General features: G+C 45.9%; 1 protein-coding gene across 2 annotated transcripts in view; it reads right to left on the bottom strand.

Moving 5' to 3' along the window:
• CSK (C-terminal Src kinase) overlaps nucleotides 1–17,301 on the bottom strand; it is a 90,671-nt gene that overhangs the window by 17,328 nt on the left and 56,042 nt on the right. For both annotated transcript variants that reach the window (XM_029574932.1, XM_029574933.1), the window contains exons 3-8: nucleotides 17,024–17,137; nucleotides 16,602–16,714; nucleotides 10,022–10,241; nucleotides 6,402–6,495; nucleotides 6,124–6,189; nucleotides 3,373–3,472 (exon numbers count right to left, since the gene is read on the bottom strand). In XM_029574932.1, the coding sequence (XP_029430792.1) occupies nucleotides 3,373–3,472; nucleotides 6,124–6,189; nucleotides 6,402–6,495; nucleotides 10,022–10,241; nucleotides 16,602–16,714; nucleotides 17,024–17,137 (707 nt within the window). The remainder of the gene's footprint in view (nucleotides 1–3,372; nucleotides 3,473–6,123; nucleotides 6,190–6,401; nucleotides 6,496–10,021; nucleotides 10,242–16,601; nucleotides 16,715–17,023; nucleotides 17,138–17,301) is intronic.

A 17,301-nucleotide genomic window follows, 5' to 3' on the forward strand; every position in this document is an offset into this window, starting at 1 on the left:
GGAGAATGATACTGCAGTTGCATCAAAAGCATCACGGCTAATTGGTTAAGAGTAGTAATCCCCCATGCCTTCTGTTAAGAGTACTAACTGCCGCTTCATGCAGGTTACTCCCTTGCATCCTTTTCTTCATTATCAAGCAGCTTTTAGGGATCCCCAGTGTTTATCCCATACCCTGGAGTAAAGTCTCCTTCCTCCCTCCTGCGATGGTACAGGTTTTATCATACTGGCCTCCAAGAAGGAAGAGAGTTTTAACTTAAGTAGGGTCTGGTATTTAAGTGAATGCTCTACCTGTTGGGCAACTTGGTGGGGATTCCAATATGTGCAATTTGTAGATCTCTGCTACAATCTGAAGCAGAGATCTATAATGGGAAAACAGTTTGTGTAAAATCTCAACATCCCACTTATAGGGAAATCTTTCAGAACAAGGACAGGATTCAGTCAAAAACTAGTCCCTGTTTTTGACTTGGAAGCAGTATGGAGTTTAGAGTTTCTACTTCATTACTGAAAGGCTTGAAATCTTGTAGTTGCCTAGGCAGATTCAAACCCTAGAAGCAATATTTTTGCTGGAAGATTTTCCTTAGCACCTGACTCCATTATCTCCTTAAGGAGGCAGCTGAGCACCACCAGTGGGTTTTGTCAACACAGATTACTCTGCACTCTTCTTGTGCTGAACCACCATATCTACTGTTTGTTTCGGAAATTCCTCCTTGCTGAGCCAAAATGTTAATAAGCCAAAGAAAGTAGGCTGATCTCGAGGAGCCGCCAAAAGCTTAAAATTGGACCTTTGGGGGTCTGACGTGATGAGTGCCCTGAATGAAAGGTAGAGTCTCTCTCCAGGTGCAGCTGCTTCACCCTCCAGTAGCCCCTTGCCCTTGGAGTTGTGTGTGTTTTAAGGGGCTCGGCACAAATGATCCTCTGGTTCCTCTTCTCCTTGGTTCTGTGTGCAGAATAGACTTGGAAATTGAAATCAGTCTCAATCTTTGGGCCTATCTTTAGGCTTTGACAATTTACCTCCACTGATTGGTGCAGTTCTATGGTCCTTCCAGCACCAGTTTGGTGGACTCATACTATTTTTTTTTTTTCTTCAGATCTTCAAGAAGGAAAAGTAGTCTCATCTTGTGGATCCTGACTGCTCTTTGACGACCAGCTTGCACAGAAGCCGCAATGAAACACAATCATCCTCGTCTAGACACTCGTACGTCTTGAGATGGCCACTTATGGGCATCTTCTGCTTGCAGTCAAGGCAAAAAAAAAAGTTGCTGGCCTTCCTTTCTGTTATTGGCAGAAAAATTGACAAGGTGAAATGAAAAAAGAAGAACATGTTCTCATACCAAAGATAGCCCAAAGAGGAAGAAAAGGGGAACCATGACTGAAGACCTGTTAGACGCTGTGGCCTAAGCAGGCCTGCTGACAGGAACAGAGAAAATGAAAAGAAAAAAAAAAAATGCCCGAACTTTCAGAAACGGCCAAAAAAATAGCACTCATCAGAATAATGTGAAGTGAAAAAACACTAAGGCACACTGAAAAAGCCTGAGAAAGAGAAAAGGAATGGAGAAACCACTCCGAGGAGCCGATGCATTGAGAAAACTGCAATGGAAGAACAAAACCACACAGAACGAGAGAAACTGAAGTAAGCTGCACAAGCATGGAAACGCAAGAGCTGCAATGAAGATTTCCTGGAAAACTGTGGAAACATCAGCGTCAAGTAGTGATGATATCACCAATGCACCCAACAGCGGTGAACGGCTAGTCATCAGAGGAAAGCAGCAGCCACCTGCTTTTTCAGTGACGTCTTACTCTACACATACAGTATTATACACCAACACATCCCACACACAGTCAGATATAACCTCTCACTACGTGTGTATGCAGTCACCCAGAGACTTCCTGGCCCACATACACGCACAAGCAGCAGACATTAGGTGGGAAGGAAGCCCTGGCAGAAGGGGACATAGTATGTAGCTAAAAGGGTGGAAACAGAGGTAACAGGAGGAAGCATGTGGTGGGCACATGGAACAGCTAACTCAATGTAGATGGTTGAGGTAAAAACAGTATCAGAATTCAAGTTGGTGTGGGACAAGCAGAGATGATCTTTAGTTGCTGGGAAAACCAAGAGATCCAGAACCGCAGTAGGTCAAGAAATTGAGCAGGCAGTGGGCCTTGCAATTATTACCTAGGTTTCTGACACTAGGGACACATAAGAGCACAGCTGCGTCCATCAATGTATAAGCAACAGCATCTGGTTCCGGGACTCTGTTCCACCTATAACCAAAAATCTGGCACAGAGGACTAGTATCACACTGCTGCTTTCTCTAGTATTGTTAAAACAGCAGGGTCACATAACCAAGAGAGACACTGCAACACATGTATTTTGGCAGACACTGACTCTTCTCCTGTTCACAGACCCAGTCAGCTATACACCCCCTCCCCCCACAGCTGAGTGTAGGATACAGCTAGTTTGGAAGCCACTTTCAGTATCCCTTAGTGAGCCAGCAGATATCACAGTGAAATACTCAGCTCCCAAGTACGCAGCTTGGGGTTAAATTAGATTGTCTTATCCGTGACTTTACAAACTTCGGCTGTGTCAAAGGCTGGTTTCTTACCAGTGGAGGCCCTGTCTTGATCAAGATGCACCAGCTATTATAACATGCTTTTGTCCCATGCCTAATGGATTTAAAATTGGTTTACCAGGGAAAGGAGTGTGGACGCCCCAACTGGTGCATAAAAGAGCCCTTCACCTGCTAACCGGGGAGAGCATTACCAAATCCCGAAAGGCTGGCTTCCAACCATATTTTGCATTCATTTTAAAAGGTAGTTTTTAAAGCTCTCAGTGGGTTGGGGTCCTTGTTGTTCCCTTTCACTGTCCGAGAAGACACTTGCTGAAACCTGGCTAATGGTCTGTTCTTGTACTGTCTGCAGGCAATGCATTCCTTTGCCAAAGGGAGCCCATCTATCTGATAACTACTGTCCTGCAGAAAAATGGTTAAGACCTGGCTTTTTTGAGAAGGCTTTTACAATTCAATTAGTCTCATACTTTTTCTTTGTTTTTTAGCTTCTATCATTGACCTTTGGTTCTTTTATGGTTCCTTTGTTGCTTGATTTTGCTGTTTGTGGTTCCCTGTTTGCTGCTTCATTGTTGTTATCTTATGACCCCCCCTGCCTTCAAGTTGTTTTATGGCGCTTTGTTTTTAAATGTACATTAGTTGTTTATTACATTAGTTGTACCTCATGGTGAGCTCCTATAAGAGCAGGTGATAAAAGTAACTGAATGAATGCGCCCAGTCCTACCCGGCAGGAATCCCAAACGAGGCCTTCTATGTAATACTAAACAGCACCCAGCCCCCAGCCGCTGAACTGGCAGGCTTAACTTACGTCATGACGGAGGCCTCGGCAAGGAAGGCCTGCGCTGTGGCATCGTGCTTTATACATTTGACAGCCACTTTGTTCCCGCGGTAGTCTCCCAGCAGCACATCTAGAAGGAGCAGAAGGAAGACGTCACATCCCATGACCACAAACCGGGGACCAAGCAAGCGAACGCTGCCCATAAGGCAAATAAAAATTGTTCACAAAATGCATCCTAAACCAGAGGGACGGAGACAAATTGGGAACGGGTAATCTGCTGGACGGCATCGCGTGTCCATGCGTAGACGTTCTCCAGTGCAGAAGAGGCACCAACCAATGCCTGACACCATCTGCAAGTCACACAAAGCCAGCATTTTTTACCTTCAAATTATAAAATATGAAGGTTTGCCTTCCAACTTAGGACATTACATAAGTGCAATAATTCCAGGGGCTGGCACACAGCCCGCATGCTGAAGGTACCCTGACTTTGGCACTGTGCCTGACGCCCACGGCTGCCATTAAAATTCCTCCTGTCATGTTCCAACCAAGCACAACAGCCCAAGCCAGAAGGCGCAGGGAGCTCCAGGACACTTCTATAGCAAGTCAGCAGTGAAAAAATCATTGTGCAGGGAGTAAAATGTTTATTTTACTAATTAGATATTAGACTAGATACCATTTATAACCATTTATGTGTAATTATGTCAAACCTCACCAGACCTTGTAGTAATGTATCCAAATGCAAGAGCATTCTGGCCTCCCCTGTTCACATTCAGCCAGCGTTACAGATCTGATGCTCGAGCAGGATACACACATTAAATATGGATTTATTTTAAATCCTTTTCCGTGTCATCCATGTGCTTTCAGGCATGCAGAGGAGGAATACCACAAATAATTTAAAGAATGCTACTGTAAAACACAATTTTGGAATTGGCATCTTTTAATAGTCATCTTTTACGATTTATTTTCAACATGACACGGTGGTTAAGAGGAATTTACTTTCTGAAGTTGCATTTCACAGGAGCATCAGAAGCCAAGTTCTCATTACCCAAGCACCGTGCTGAAAAGTTGACTATACTAGTTTACCTTAATATTCTTAACAAAAAAATGTGTAGCAGTCACAGAAGTCCTCCTTTCAGCACACTAACAAGAGGAGGGTGGCATCTTATAGACTAACCAATGTATTGGGGGCATGAGCTTTCAAGGACAGAGTATTTCGGCAGATATTTTACCCATCTCTGTACTACACTTCATGCAACTGACCAAATGGACTTTGTCCTCGAAAGCTCATGCCTCGGTTAGTCTATAAGGTGCTACCCCCGCCTCAGGTCATGTGTGTGTGTGATAAGAGGATTTTTGCACCTTGTTAAAATGATCATGTCTGATCTATCTGCTCAGTGTATTTACAGCAATATTGTACATGAAGTCCCCAAGAATACAGAATTCTGTTTCTGCATAAGAAACCTTCTGATTTGAATTATTTTGTTGTTTTAATTAATTTTTCTAAACACTCTCTTTTCAATACAAAAATATAAATAGGCAGATATTGTGTGGTACTTGGCAATTTTTGCACCATGGCAACTGAAGAAATTAGGAGCTTCAATGTTAATTTACTTACATAAATTCATGCACATATAAAGTGAGATGAGAATAATTTCATACAGGTTTTCAACATGTTATCACCTGATGCTACCTGTGGTGCTGTCACTTGTGGCATGCGAGACATTCATTTAGATACAAGTACTAGCAGTCCACATTAACATTAGATACTATTCAGCGACTGTCTCAGTCTAGTTTCCGCTCAATGCTGGTCTGACAATGCATAATGATTATCAGTACTGAACTATATTCAGAGTGGAGACTCTTAAATTTAGCAAACCCCGACAATCCATAAACACTGTTCCGTTTTCTGGTCAGAAGGGGTCCCATCTCAGATATAGCTATATTCATGTTTCTTCTTTTTTTTAATCTATTTATTTAGATTTTTATATTCTGCTTTTTGCACTTTTTTTTAGCGGTTCAAAGCTTATAATCTAAGTTTTATCTGAGGCAAACCCTGGTCTCCTGGTTCATAGCCTGCTGCTCTAACCAATTTGCTACTCCTCCAAAATGCTGCACAAGCTTTTGGAGAGAACTGGAGACTGATTTAAGGAAAATGAAGACTGGGACATGGGTTGACGTCACAACCAAACTTAGACAACATCTGGATTCCAAGGAACTTGGTGCATGATGCTGGAACCCATGTCCCACCGGGCATCACTATGGAGAGGTAGCACATGTGACACACCGCTGAATGTAAGCGGGAATGGCGCCGGTCATCCATTGCCCCTACCATGTGACTCGGGCCGGCCAATGGCACCGGCAGCCCATGTCACATGGTAAAGGCTAAAGGCCACCAGTGCCATTTTGATTAGTGGCAGTTGATGACCTGGGAGCGGCAGATTGCTCTTGGGCCCCCTGCTGGACCACCAGGGCTTTTTGCGAGTCTTGGAGGGAGGGGGGGGGGGAAGGCAGGGTGAGGCGGGGGCTGGGCAGAATTTTGAAGGGGTACTTTTTGCCCCTTCAAAATTCTGCTGCCTGAAACGGCCGCCTCACCCTGCCTCATTGGCTTGCGCGCGGCGACACCCCCCTCTAATGGTCAGCACCTTAGGCCCAGGCCCAGCTCGACTCGTGCTTCCGCTGGCCCTGGGTATAAGTCTTCAGCAACACATATTCCACTTATTGTTAGAACTTACTGTTTCTAAAAAAAACCCCAAAAAACCCAAACCAACATGGGTGACTAACCTCCAAACTCCCCCTTTCCGATGGTCTGCAGTAATTTCAGGTCTTTTATGTTGAGTGCCCAACCACCTGAAAAGTGAAAAAAAGAAAGATTGAGAGTGCTGCAGGAGGTATGAACAATCCATCAATAGCATAGACTTAGGTGGGGGGGAAGGAAGGAAGGAAGGCAAGAGAGAAAAACAAGGAAGAGAAAGGGGGGAAAAAGGAAAGAGGAGCCACAAAGACAGAGCAAGGAGGAGAAGAAAGAAGACCGGAGGAGAGAGCAAGCATTGCTTCCTTACTTCGGGAGAACTCATCCTGTGCAGCCACAGTGCCCTCCATGAGTTTGGGTTTAATCAGATGAGTACAGAGACCATCGGCATCTGAAGTGTAGTGCTTCCAGGAGAAAGAGAGAAAAGGCCATGTCAGAAACATTACACAACAAAAGCTAGTCAGACGCGCTCTTAGGCTGCCCGGCCGCTCCTCTACACGGGCAGGAAGTTTGCCTTGGTAGGGACCACGTCAGGATGAAAAGTTCCAGCCTTAAATCTAGGATCAGCTGCCTCTCGCTCAGTGGATGGCGAAACTAACAAGAGAGTCGTCCCTCCTGCCCTCTGAACGGGCCACTGCCCGGTCATGGCACACAGTGGGGACTCGTGTCAAGGACGGGGAGCAGCAGCAGACCGTTCGTTAAAGCTGCGTTCCAGTACAGTCACACGAAGGGCACAGCTGTGAAGGAAGGTTCCCCCCCCCCCCCCCCGTGTGCCCTCTGCTGGGTCCTACTCGGCTGCTTTCTGCCAAGGGCCTTCCAAAACAGAAAGGAAGATATTGCATTTGATATCCAAGGATAAGCATCTACAGTGAAACAATTTTTCGGGAAAGCTCAAACCAATGACGAGGAAGAGTCAGGTAAGAGAGGGGGGGGGGTCTGCTATGAGTCTATCGCCATCTTATCAAGTGACTTCTCGGACAACATCTGCGATGGCAGCAAGATGCAAGCCTGGCCAGTTATTTATTTATTTTTTTACACTGCTTTGAGGCTCAGACACTACACACAGCAACTCGGGCTGGCTTGGCTCTTTCTGAAACGCTGTGGAGTGGATTTGTCACCTCCCCTTAGCTAAAAGATTTTACACAGCTATAGGACTTATACTGAGAGACTAATTGTAAGGAAACTACAAAATTGCAGTGGGGAGGGGGATGGTGGGTTGTTCTGACAAATCAGCAGTAATGATGGTCAGAGACAGAAAAACAGGGGTTCATGCCCTAAGCCAGGCAGCACAGACAGCCCCTGCAAAAGCTGTACCACCCCCCACCCCCATCCTTGGCAGAAAGGAGAAGCTGAAGACAAGCCGCACCGAATACAACTAAAGGCTGCAAAATATTACTGCCGTGCTTGGCCTGGGCCGCGGAGAAAACAGGGGCTGAGAATGGCTCGAGGGATCAACTCATTCCTGCGACGAGGGCGAAGGCAGGCTACACCACGTAAGCCTTTCCATTCCTTCACCCGCTGAGATTCCCTTGCTGGCCACGGTTCAGGAGCCGATGTGGCGAGGTGAAAGGATATAGGTGGCCAGGAGCAGGGCTGATTCACTGCTGCATCCTCCGGCTCAGCCCTGGGAGCGCTGGAATTTGCAGGGGGCCACACACGGTCTCGAATGCTCAGAAAGGGCTCCGACCATAGCCGAGGGCATTAACAGAGCTGAGCACGGGCCTTCGGAGCCCATAAATGAGAAAGTGGCTGCACTCTCTCAGCCTCCCAGCAGGTGGCAGTATCTGTGCATGAGTAGGAGAACCCGTGCAGTAAGGTGAAGAGAGGGAGCAGCCAGACGGCCCCCCCTACCTGCCAATAGTCATTAGCACCAGTATCCAACATCCTAGAAATGGATTACAACTAAGGCCCCCCCCCCCGGTTTCCTGAGCAGCTCAGGGGTAGATTCTGTGGCAAGCAGTAGAACATTTTTTGTCAATTTTTTTTTTTATTTTTTATTTTATTTTGCAGCAGTTTTGTGATACATTTGCAAACATTTATATTAATCATGCAAAAAAAAAGTTCCTTTAAAAAAACAAGTTTTCAGCCTGTGTGTGTCCATTTTCTTTCCTTTCTCCATTTCAGTTTTCCTATTTTTTTTTTTTTTTACTTTTCAATTTTTTTTTTCTTGCATGGACTCCTCCTCGCTCTCCCATATAACACACATTTCCTTCCCAAAGATGCTTCTGCTCTCTCCTCTTCTCCCCCCCAATTTTCTATCTTTGACCTCTCTTGCAGTCTTTTCCTCCTTCCAGATTCATCGCCACCCCCACCCTCCACCTCCCTCCCATCTTCCCTGCTTTTCTCCAGCTCCCACCCCTAGCTCCCCCTTCATGCCCCCATAGCTGCTTCCCTCTTGTCTCTCACGTCATGCAGGACCAGGGGGCAAGAAGAAAAGCAGGGCCAGGGCAGTTGCTAAGGTTTAGCCAGGAGGGTGGGCAGCCGGGGTCGCCTCAGGGGGCATGGTTAGTGGGAGGAGAGCAGGCCCCGCGGCGTCCAGCCTGAGCAGCAGCGGTCGGTGATGCGGGAGAAGGCGGACTGCCGTAATCCACGGCACTTGCCGCAGCGTCAAAACCAACTGGGAAAGGGCTTCGTGGAGCGGAAAAGGAGATGGCATAATTATAACTGTTAAGGACATGACTAGATGGACATAAGTCAATGGCGTTAACAGTGCTGATGAGCTCGGCGGCAGAAAATCGCAACCAAATATGCAGGAATCCTGCTGGGTATCCATGGGATGGGGCTTGGCTGGCACTTATTACATTCACTCAATGCACAACAAGGTGGAAAGCCACAAGGACCTGCTGTGATGTGGACGTGATGACTGAATTAGGGGGAATACAGAGGCCACAGTTTTCAGGCTTCCAGGGCCGACGTCATCTGAAATAACTCCTCACCACACCGAGATAAAAGTTACCCTACTTTGCATAAAGAATTTGCTTTTCAAAGCTGCAAGCACAGTGCAGCGCCAGCCTGCCCTGGCAGACAGGAGTTTGCCTCCGACAGCAGGCAGCAAGCTGTGGCTCTGACACGAGCTCTGCCCCCCCTGATAAACATCTCCACCGTGCCGGAGGAGCGCTTCCTGCTGCAGGACGCCAAGTGCAAGGCAGCTGGCGCTGGTTCAGATCAGTAAAACTGAAACTTACTAAAACTAAAGGAGGCGAGGAGAGGCGGAAAAGGGACAGGAGCGCCAACTCTGCCCCTCTTGCTTCCTGGCCTTCGGTAAGGCACAGGCTCCCCTGCACTCAGCGCCACACCACCACCACCTTTACTGCTGGAACGAGCTCGCTAAACGCTCGAGTTATATCTTCCCTGCCGCAGTTTGGGCTCATGACTCCACGTTCTACCTCCAGCGCAGATGAAAAATCAGTCGTTAACTTTATTCCTCGCTTGCTTTTCCATGAAAAAATGCTCAAGGCAAGTTAACAAGCATCAAGAATACATTTAAATATAGACAGAAAACAAAAACCGATACCCGACGAATAATTCAAATTAACACAATAAAACAATAGTTGAGCAATAAGTAAAATGTAAAAAAAACAATTCAAATTAACACAATAAAACAATAGTTGAGCAATAAGTAAAATGTAAAAAAAAACAATTCAAATTAACACAATAAAACAATAGTTGAGCAATAAGTAAAATGTAAAAAAAAAACAATTGCTATTGAGCCAAACCTGAAACCTCCCCGCCCTTCGGCTCCTTCACCTCTTGTTTCAGAGCAGAGTTATTCCAGGGCAATCTTAGGAATGAAATCGCTGGTGCCCGCTGCACTGAGGGCGCAGGAATACACAGCAGCAACGCCACTGAATAATAATTTTCCCAGCCCAGGACTTGTGCGGCCACTTCAGGCCCTGCTTAGGGATTCCCGCCCCTCCCAGCCCCGCTCACCTCCACCAGCTGCATGAGGTTCTCGAAGTACACCTCCTCGTCGATGGTGAGCTTGCTGGAGGAGTAGATGATGTGGTAGTGCTCCACCTTGCCTTCACAGCTCACGCACAGCGTGTAGTCCCCGGGGTAGTTGGTGCTCTCCCGCACCAGGAAGAGCCCCGTCTCCGGGGGGTAGAGCAGCCGCTCCGCCTGCTCCCGCGTGATCTTCCCATGGAACCAGCTGGGCAGAGGGGGAGAGGAGAGAGAGAGAGAGAGAAGAGAATCAGGGGGCACAGAAAATTCAAAGGCTTTTAAATCAATGTGAAAACTTATTTATTTCAAACAAGCCTTTCATTAAAGTTCTCTGTCAGGGAGTCACATTAAGGTTTTTCTGATCCAAGATTATGGATTTTGTTTTCCATACTGCATTCTAATTTGGTTTGTTTTAATTATGGTTTTTTGTTTTTTTTCTGTAAATCGCTTAGATGTGTGTAAGCGATCAATCAAGAAATAAAATAAATAAATAAAAAAAGAGCAGGAGAAAAAAAAAGACGCCTTCATCAGTGGCGAGGGAGCAGGACAAAAATCGGAAATGCTATCTGTGCCTCGGGGGTGAGGCAATTCCTCATACTAAGGATCCACAACGGCTCTGTTCTTCGGAAGGGTTTTTGGCCTACATCCACACTGGCTGCCATGCCAGATAGGAGGAGGGGCGTTCCCTCCGTGGCATATTTTTCCCATAATCCTTTGGCACAGCAACAGTAGATGACATTCAGAAAAATACAAACAAGCCCCATCCAATCTACACAGCTATTCCTGCACAAACTGGAAAGGATACATCCCAGTTGCCAGCCGTAAAAGCCTGGCCGCATGTAGGATGTGTTCCTTACCCACATTTCTTTTTTCCATTGGTTCTCTACTACCTGGGAAAGAAGTGCATATAAAACCCCCCTACTTAATCCAACACCCAGCCCCTCTATCCACTTCTCACCACCAACCTCTATAATAATCTAAACAGCTAGCAAAACTAGGCAGGCTGCGGCCCAAACATCGTGCTTCCTCGGTTCCCAGCCACCTCCAACCTGTCGGCTCGATCCATTATTTCTAGCCAGTCGGTACCATGCGGGCTATTCCCATGGGCTGCAGGAACATTAGGTCATGATGCCTTTATCTGCTTGTTGTTTTGACCTTATCACCTCTTCCCTTGCCTGGTTGATTGCAATATAACTCTCTCTCTCTCAAACTCACAGAATGAGAGCAGATAATGACCATCATCATTGTCCATCTAGTCTGCCCAATTTCGTTTCTGCTATAAAGCCATAGATCGCGGTTGAAGCCTTTGTCATTAAAGATCCTCTGTGCTTATTCCAGGCTTTCCTTAATTCTGTTTTCATCACCTCCACTGGGACTCCATTCCACGCATCTACAACCCTTTCACTGAAGAACTATTTTCTGATGTTTCGCCTACCTGGAACCTCATATTGTGACCTCTTGCTCTAGGAGTACATAACATAAGAACATGCCATACTGGGTCAGACCAAGGGTCCATTCAAGCCCAGTATCCTGTTTCCATCAGTGGCCATAGGAACCTGGCAAGTACCCAAACATTAGATAAAATTACAAGCTACTATTGCTTATTAATTACCATAATAGCAGTTTATGGATTTTTCCTCTAGGAATTTATCCAAACCTTTTTTTAAACCCAGTTACACTAATTGCTGTAACCACATCCTCTGGCAATGAATTCCAGAGCTTAACTATGCGTTGTGTGAAAAACAATTTTCTTCAATTTGTTTTAAATTGAGCTACTTGCTAACTTCATAAATGAGCTACTTGCTAACTTCATGGACTGCCCTCTGATCCTTCTATTATCCGAGAGAGTAAATAACCAATTTATATTATATCCCCCCCCCCCCCCAGTCGTCTCTTCTCCAAACTGAACAGCCCTAGCTTTCTTTAACCCGTTCCATGACTCTTATTTTGGTTGCCCTTCTCTGCACATTCTCCAGTGCAGCTACATCCATTTTGAGATGTGGTGACCAGAACTGCATACAGTATTCAAGGTGCGGTCTCACCATGGAGCGATGAGGCATGATGACATCCTCCGTTTTATTTTCTATTCCCTTCCTGATAATTCCTAACCTTCTGTTTGCTTCTTTGATCACCACAGCGCACTGAGCTGACGATTTCAATGTATTATCCACTATGACGCCTAGATCTCTTTCCTGGGTGGTAACTCCTAATATAGAACCTAACATTGTAGAACTACAGCAAGGATTATTTTTCCTTATATGCATCACTTTGCACTTGTCCACGTTAAATTTCATCTGCCATTTGGATGCCCAATCTTCCAGTCTCGCAAGGTCCTCCTGCAATTCATCACAATCCACTTGAGATTTAACTACACTGCATAATTTTGTGTCACCCACAACTCTGATCACCTCACTCGTCGTCCCCCTTTCCAGACTATTTATAAATATATTAAAAAGCACCAGTCCAAGTACTGATCCCTGAGGCACTCCACTGTTACCCTTTTCCACTGTGAAAACAGACCATTTAATCCTGTTTCCTGTCTTTTAACCAGTTTGTAATCCATGAAAGGACATCGCCTCCTATCCCATGACTTTTTAGTTTTCTTAGAAGCCTCTCATGCAGGACTCTGTCAAATGCCTTCTGAAAATCTAAATACACCACATCCACCGGTGCAACTTGTCCACATGTTTATACACCCCTTCAAAAAAATGTAGATTTGTGAGGCAAGACTTCCCTTGGGTAAACCCATGTTGGCTGTGTCCTATTAAATCATGTCTATCTAAATGTTTTGTGATTTTATTCTTTATAACAGTTTCTATGATTTTTCCCGGCACTGAAGTCAGGCTCACCAGTCTATAGTTTCCTGGATCACCCCTGGATCCCTTTTAAATATAGGGGTTATATTGGCCGTCTTCCAATCTTCAGGTATATCATATGGTTTTAATGATAGATTACAAATTAATTGAAATACGTCTGAAATTTCATTTTTTAGTTCTTTCAGGACCCTGGGATGTATACATCTGGTCCAGGTGATTTACTACTCTTCAGTTTGTCGATCAGGCCTACCACAACTTCCAGGTTCCCTTTGATTTAGTTCAGTTGACCTAAATCATCACCCATGAAAACCTCCGGAACGGGTATCTCTCCAACATCCTCTTCAGTAAACACCAAAGCAAAGAAATCATTTAATCTTTCCGCGATGGCCTTATCTTCTCTAAGTGCCCCTTTAACCCCTTGATCATTCAATGGTCCAACTGACTCCCTCACAGGCTTTCTGCTTCGGATATATTTTTAAAAGTTTTTATTGTGAGTTTTTGCCTCTGTGGCCAACTTCTTTTCAAATTCTCTCTTAGCCTGTCTTGTCAATGTCTTACATTTAACTTGCCAACGTTTATGCTTTATCCTATTTTCTTCTGATGGATTCTTCTTCCAATTTTTGAATGAAGATCTTTTGGCTAAAATAGCCTCTTTCACCTCACCTTTTAACCATGCCGGTACTCGTTTTGCCTTCCTTCCACCTTTCTTAATGCATGGAAAACATCTAGACTGTACTTCTAGGATGGTATTTTTATTAATATCCAAACCAGTTGCACACTTTTTACCTTTGTAGCTGCACCTTTCAGTTTTTTTCTACCTATTTTCTCATTTATCAAAGTTTCCCTTTTGAAAGTTTAGTGCTAGAGCAGTGGATTTACTTATTGTCCCCCTTCCAGTCATTAATTCAAATTTGATCATATTATGATCACTATTGCAAAGTGGCCCCACCAACATTACTTCTCTCACCAAATCCTGCGCTCCACTGAGCATTAGTTCTAAAATTGCTCCCTCTCTCATTGGTTCCTAAACCAATTGCTCCATAAAACTGTCTTTTATTCCATCCAGGAACTTTATCTCTCTAGCATGCCCTGATGTTTCACTTACCTATCAATACTGAGGTAATTGAAATCTCCCATTATTACTGCACTACCAATTTGATGAGCTTCCCTAATTTCTCTTAGCATTTCACTGTCCATCTCACCATCTTGGCCAGGTGGACGATAGTACTATTATTCTTTTCCCCAAAACACAAGGGATTTCTAACCATAAAGATTTGATTGTACATTTAGTCTCATGCAGGATCTTTATCCTGTTGGACTCTGTGTCATCCCAGACATAAAGTGCCACCCCGTCACCAAGATGCTCCTCTCTGTCATTTCGATATAATTTGTACCCAGGTATAGCACTGTCCCATTGGTTATCGTCTTTCCACAATGTCTCTGAGATGCCAGTTAAGTTTATGTCATCATTCACTAGTATACACTCTAATTCTCCCATCTTACGTCTTAATACTTTTGGCATTAGCATAGAAACATTCAAAGTGTGTTTTTTGTTTCTATTTACATTTTGCTTTTCAGTTGACAGGGATAAACTGGAATCTTTTAGCTCAGGTGAGTTTTTAGTTACAGGCACTTGGACTACTTTTCTAATTATTGGAACCTCACTGTCGGGATGCCCTAATTCTAATGCTTCATTAGTATCCTTTGAAGATACCTCCCTTCGAACCATGCGCTGCTGAGCGACTGTCGGCTTTCCCCTTTGTTCTAGTTTAAAAGCTGCTCTATCTCCTTTTTAAAGGTTAGCGCCAGGAGTCTGGTTCCACCCTGGTTAAGGTGAAGCCCATCCCGTCGGAAGAGACTCCCCCTTCCCCAAAAGGTTCCCTATTTCCTTACAAAACTGAACCCCTCTTCCTTGCACCATCGTCTCATCCATGCCTTGAGACTCCGGAGCTCTGCCTGCCTCTGGTGACCTGCGCGTGGAACAGGGAGCATTTCAGAGAATGCTACTTTGGAGGCTCTGGATTTCAGATTTCTACCTAAGAGCCTAAATTTGGCTTCCAGAACCTCCCTCCCTCATTTTCCTATGTTGTTGGTGCCCACATGTACGACAACAGCGAGCTCCTCCCCAACACTGTCTAAAATCATATCTAGATGACGCATGAGGTCCGCCACCTTCGCACCAGGTAGGCATGTTACCAGGCGATCCTCACGCCCACCCGCCACCCAGCTATCTACATTCCTAATAATCAAATAGACTATGATGGCCGACCTAACCCTTCCCTCCTGGGCAGTAGCCTTGAGAGACACATCCTTGGTGCGAGAGGACAATGCACCACCTGGAGAGCAGGTCCTTTCCTGCTGCACCACGTTGATGCTCTCCGATCATGAGACCTTCCTCCTCCAAGGCAGCACCAGGGCTGCCAGACTGGAATTGGGACTTGGCTACTATGTCCCTGAAAATCTATATACCTCTGTCTGCCTCATCTCCTCCAAGTCTGCCACTCTAGACTCCAGAGATCGTACACATACAATTTCTTACCGGCGGGTAAAAAAATCATACATGTGACACTCGATGCAAAAGACTGGGAGGCCCCCCTCTTGCTGCTGGACTGCTGCCTTCATCTTAAATTTGTTCAGTTCCTAGTTACGCTTTAGGCTGCTATGAATGTAGGATTGCGTATGATTAGGGTCCTTTAAATGTATTAATGTATGCACTATATATCTGGTAGTGCTATTAAACAGCAAAGAGGAGATCCGGATCAGGAGGAGCAAGGGGGGGACAATGATGTGCTCGTTGTACATTGCTATCACCGCCCTGTGCTTTCATCACTAGCAGCCTCTGGGGAGGATGCAGGAGGGACAGGAGCTGCCAAGAGCAGAGGGAAAGGGGATGCCGAGAGCAAACATAAGAGAAGGGAGATACACTTATTGACTCCTTGCAGTTTACAACGTCTGCAGATTTGCACCTCAAATTTTCAGCAGAAAAGATGTTTCAAAATACCCCGAGTTTTCAATCTGATGTTCTCTCTGTGTAAAAGGCTGCCGGTGCTGGTCCCTTGCCCCCAAAGCATAGGCAGGGCTGCTTTTGGTTTCTTGTGCATCTCTAGAAATGTCCTTCTGATCTGAGCATACTACGCACCAGGAAGCAGAACGGGGGGGGAAAAAATAAAAATAAAAAAACAAAACAGTGCCCAAAGTCCTCAGATCCAGACAGCAATGCCTGTGAGAACAGGGAAGTAGGAGTGTTTTCTGCAAATAGCAACACACAAGCTCTCGTTTCCTTGAACACACAGGGATAGTCAAAGCACAAAGCTTCCACGAACAGAAGGAAATCCCCGAGCCAGCAACATCAAAGCTAAATGTCTACCTGCACGGAGTGGCAGTTACCTTTATCTTGGAAAACTTGCTAGGCAGATCAGATGGACCGTTTTGGTCTTTGTCTTCTCTCATTTACTACGTTACTACCTGTAACACCCCTACCTGTCATTCCCTATGTGAAAGCAAACCCTCCCCTTAATGCCTCTGCATCATTTATTAACCGCTCGGTGAACCTTGCACATCCCTGCTGCATCCTGCACCACACTAACCCCCCCCCCCCCCCCTCAGCTGCCAACACAGCTCTGCAACTCTAACACACTACAGCAATCCCCTGTCGCATACGCCTCTGCCACCTCCCCCTCCCCCACCCTCTGCACAGCCCAGCCATCCCCTGCCTCGCTCCCCGCCCCCCTCCCCCTCCTGGGAGCACTCACGGCATCAGGCTGAGTTTGGTCCCGGACTTCACGCCTTCCCTTTTCTGCACGTAGTTAGCCGGGATGATGCCCTCACGGCCCACTTTATTCTTTGCCCGGTACCAGTTGGGGTCCTGGGAAAACAAAGCAGGTGTCAGACACGCCACCCAACGAGCCGCCTCTGCCACAGACAGCGCCGGGAGCCGTGGCAAAGATGGGGGGGGGGAAGGGTGTGCTTTGTTAAGGCCGCGGCAGCAGAGCCAGGAGACCTGCGCACGCCTTATTAAAGGTCAGGATTGTCCCTCTACAAGTATCCACAAGTATTGGACTTGTGGATACAAATTCTGCTGCAAGAGAGCGTTCACGCGCAAGCCTTACCCTCCCCCCCTCCAACCTGAACGTGTGGTTTCTTTTTACAGGCGGCAAGTCCTTGCATCTCTTACCCTGGTTACTGCGACGATGGTGAGGACATCACCTTTGCTGAATGGGAGGTCCTGCTCTGCCGTGGCAAGGAAGTTGTATTTGGCAATGCATTCTGTGCCCGATGGCCATGGCGACTAAGCAAGAGAGGAGAATAAGGATGGTATTAGCTCATAATTATGTACCAAACCCCCGAGGTTTTGCTTCCTAATCAACATTCATCCGCGCTTCTGTAACTAGGAACAGCGGTCGTACAGATACCACCCCCTCAACGCCCGGTGTTAGGCCATTCCTGCATGGC

The sequence above is a fragment of the Rhinatrema bivittatum genome, chromosome 13 (assembly GCF_901001135.1).
Source record: "Rhinatrema bivittatum chromosome 13, aRhiBiv1.1, whole genome shotgun sequence".
Classification (NCBI taxonomy): domain Eukaryota; kingdom Metazoa; phylum Chordata; class Amphibia; order Gymnophiona; family Rhinatrematidae; genus Rhinatrema; species Rhinatrema bivittatum.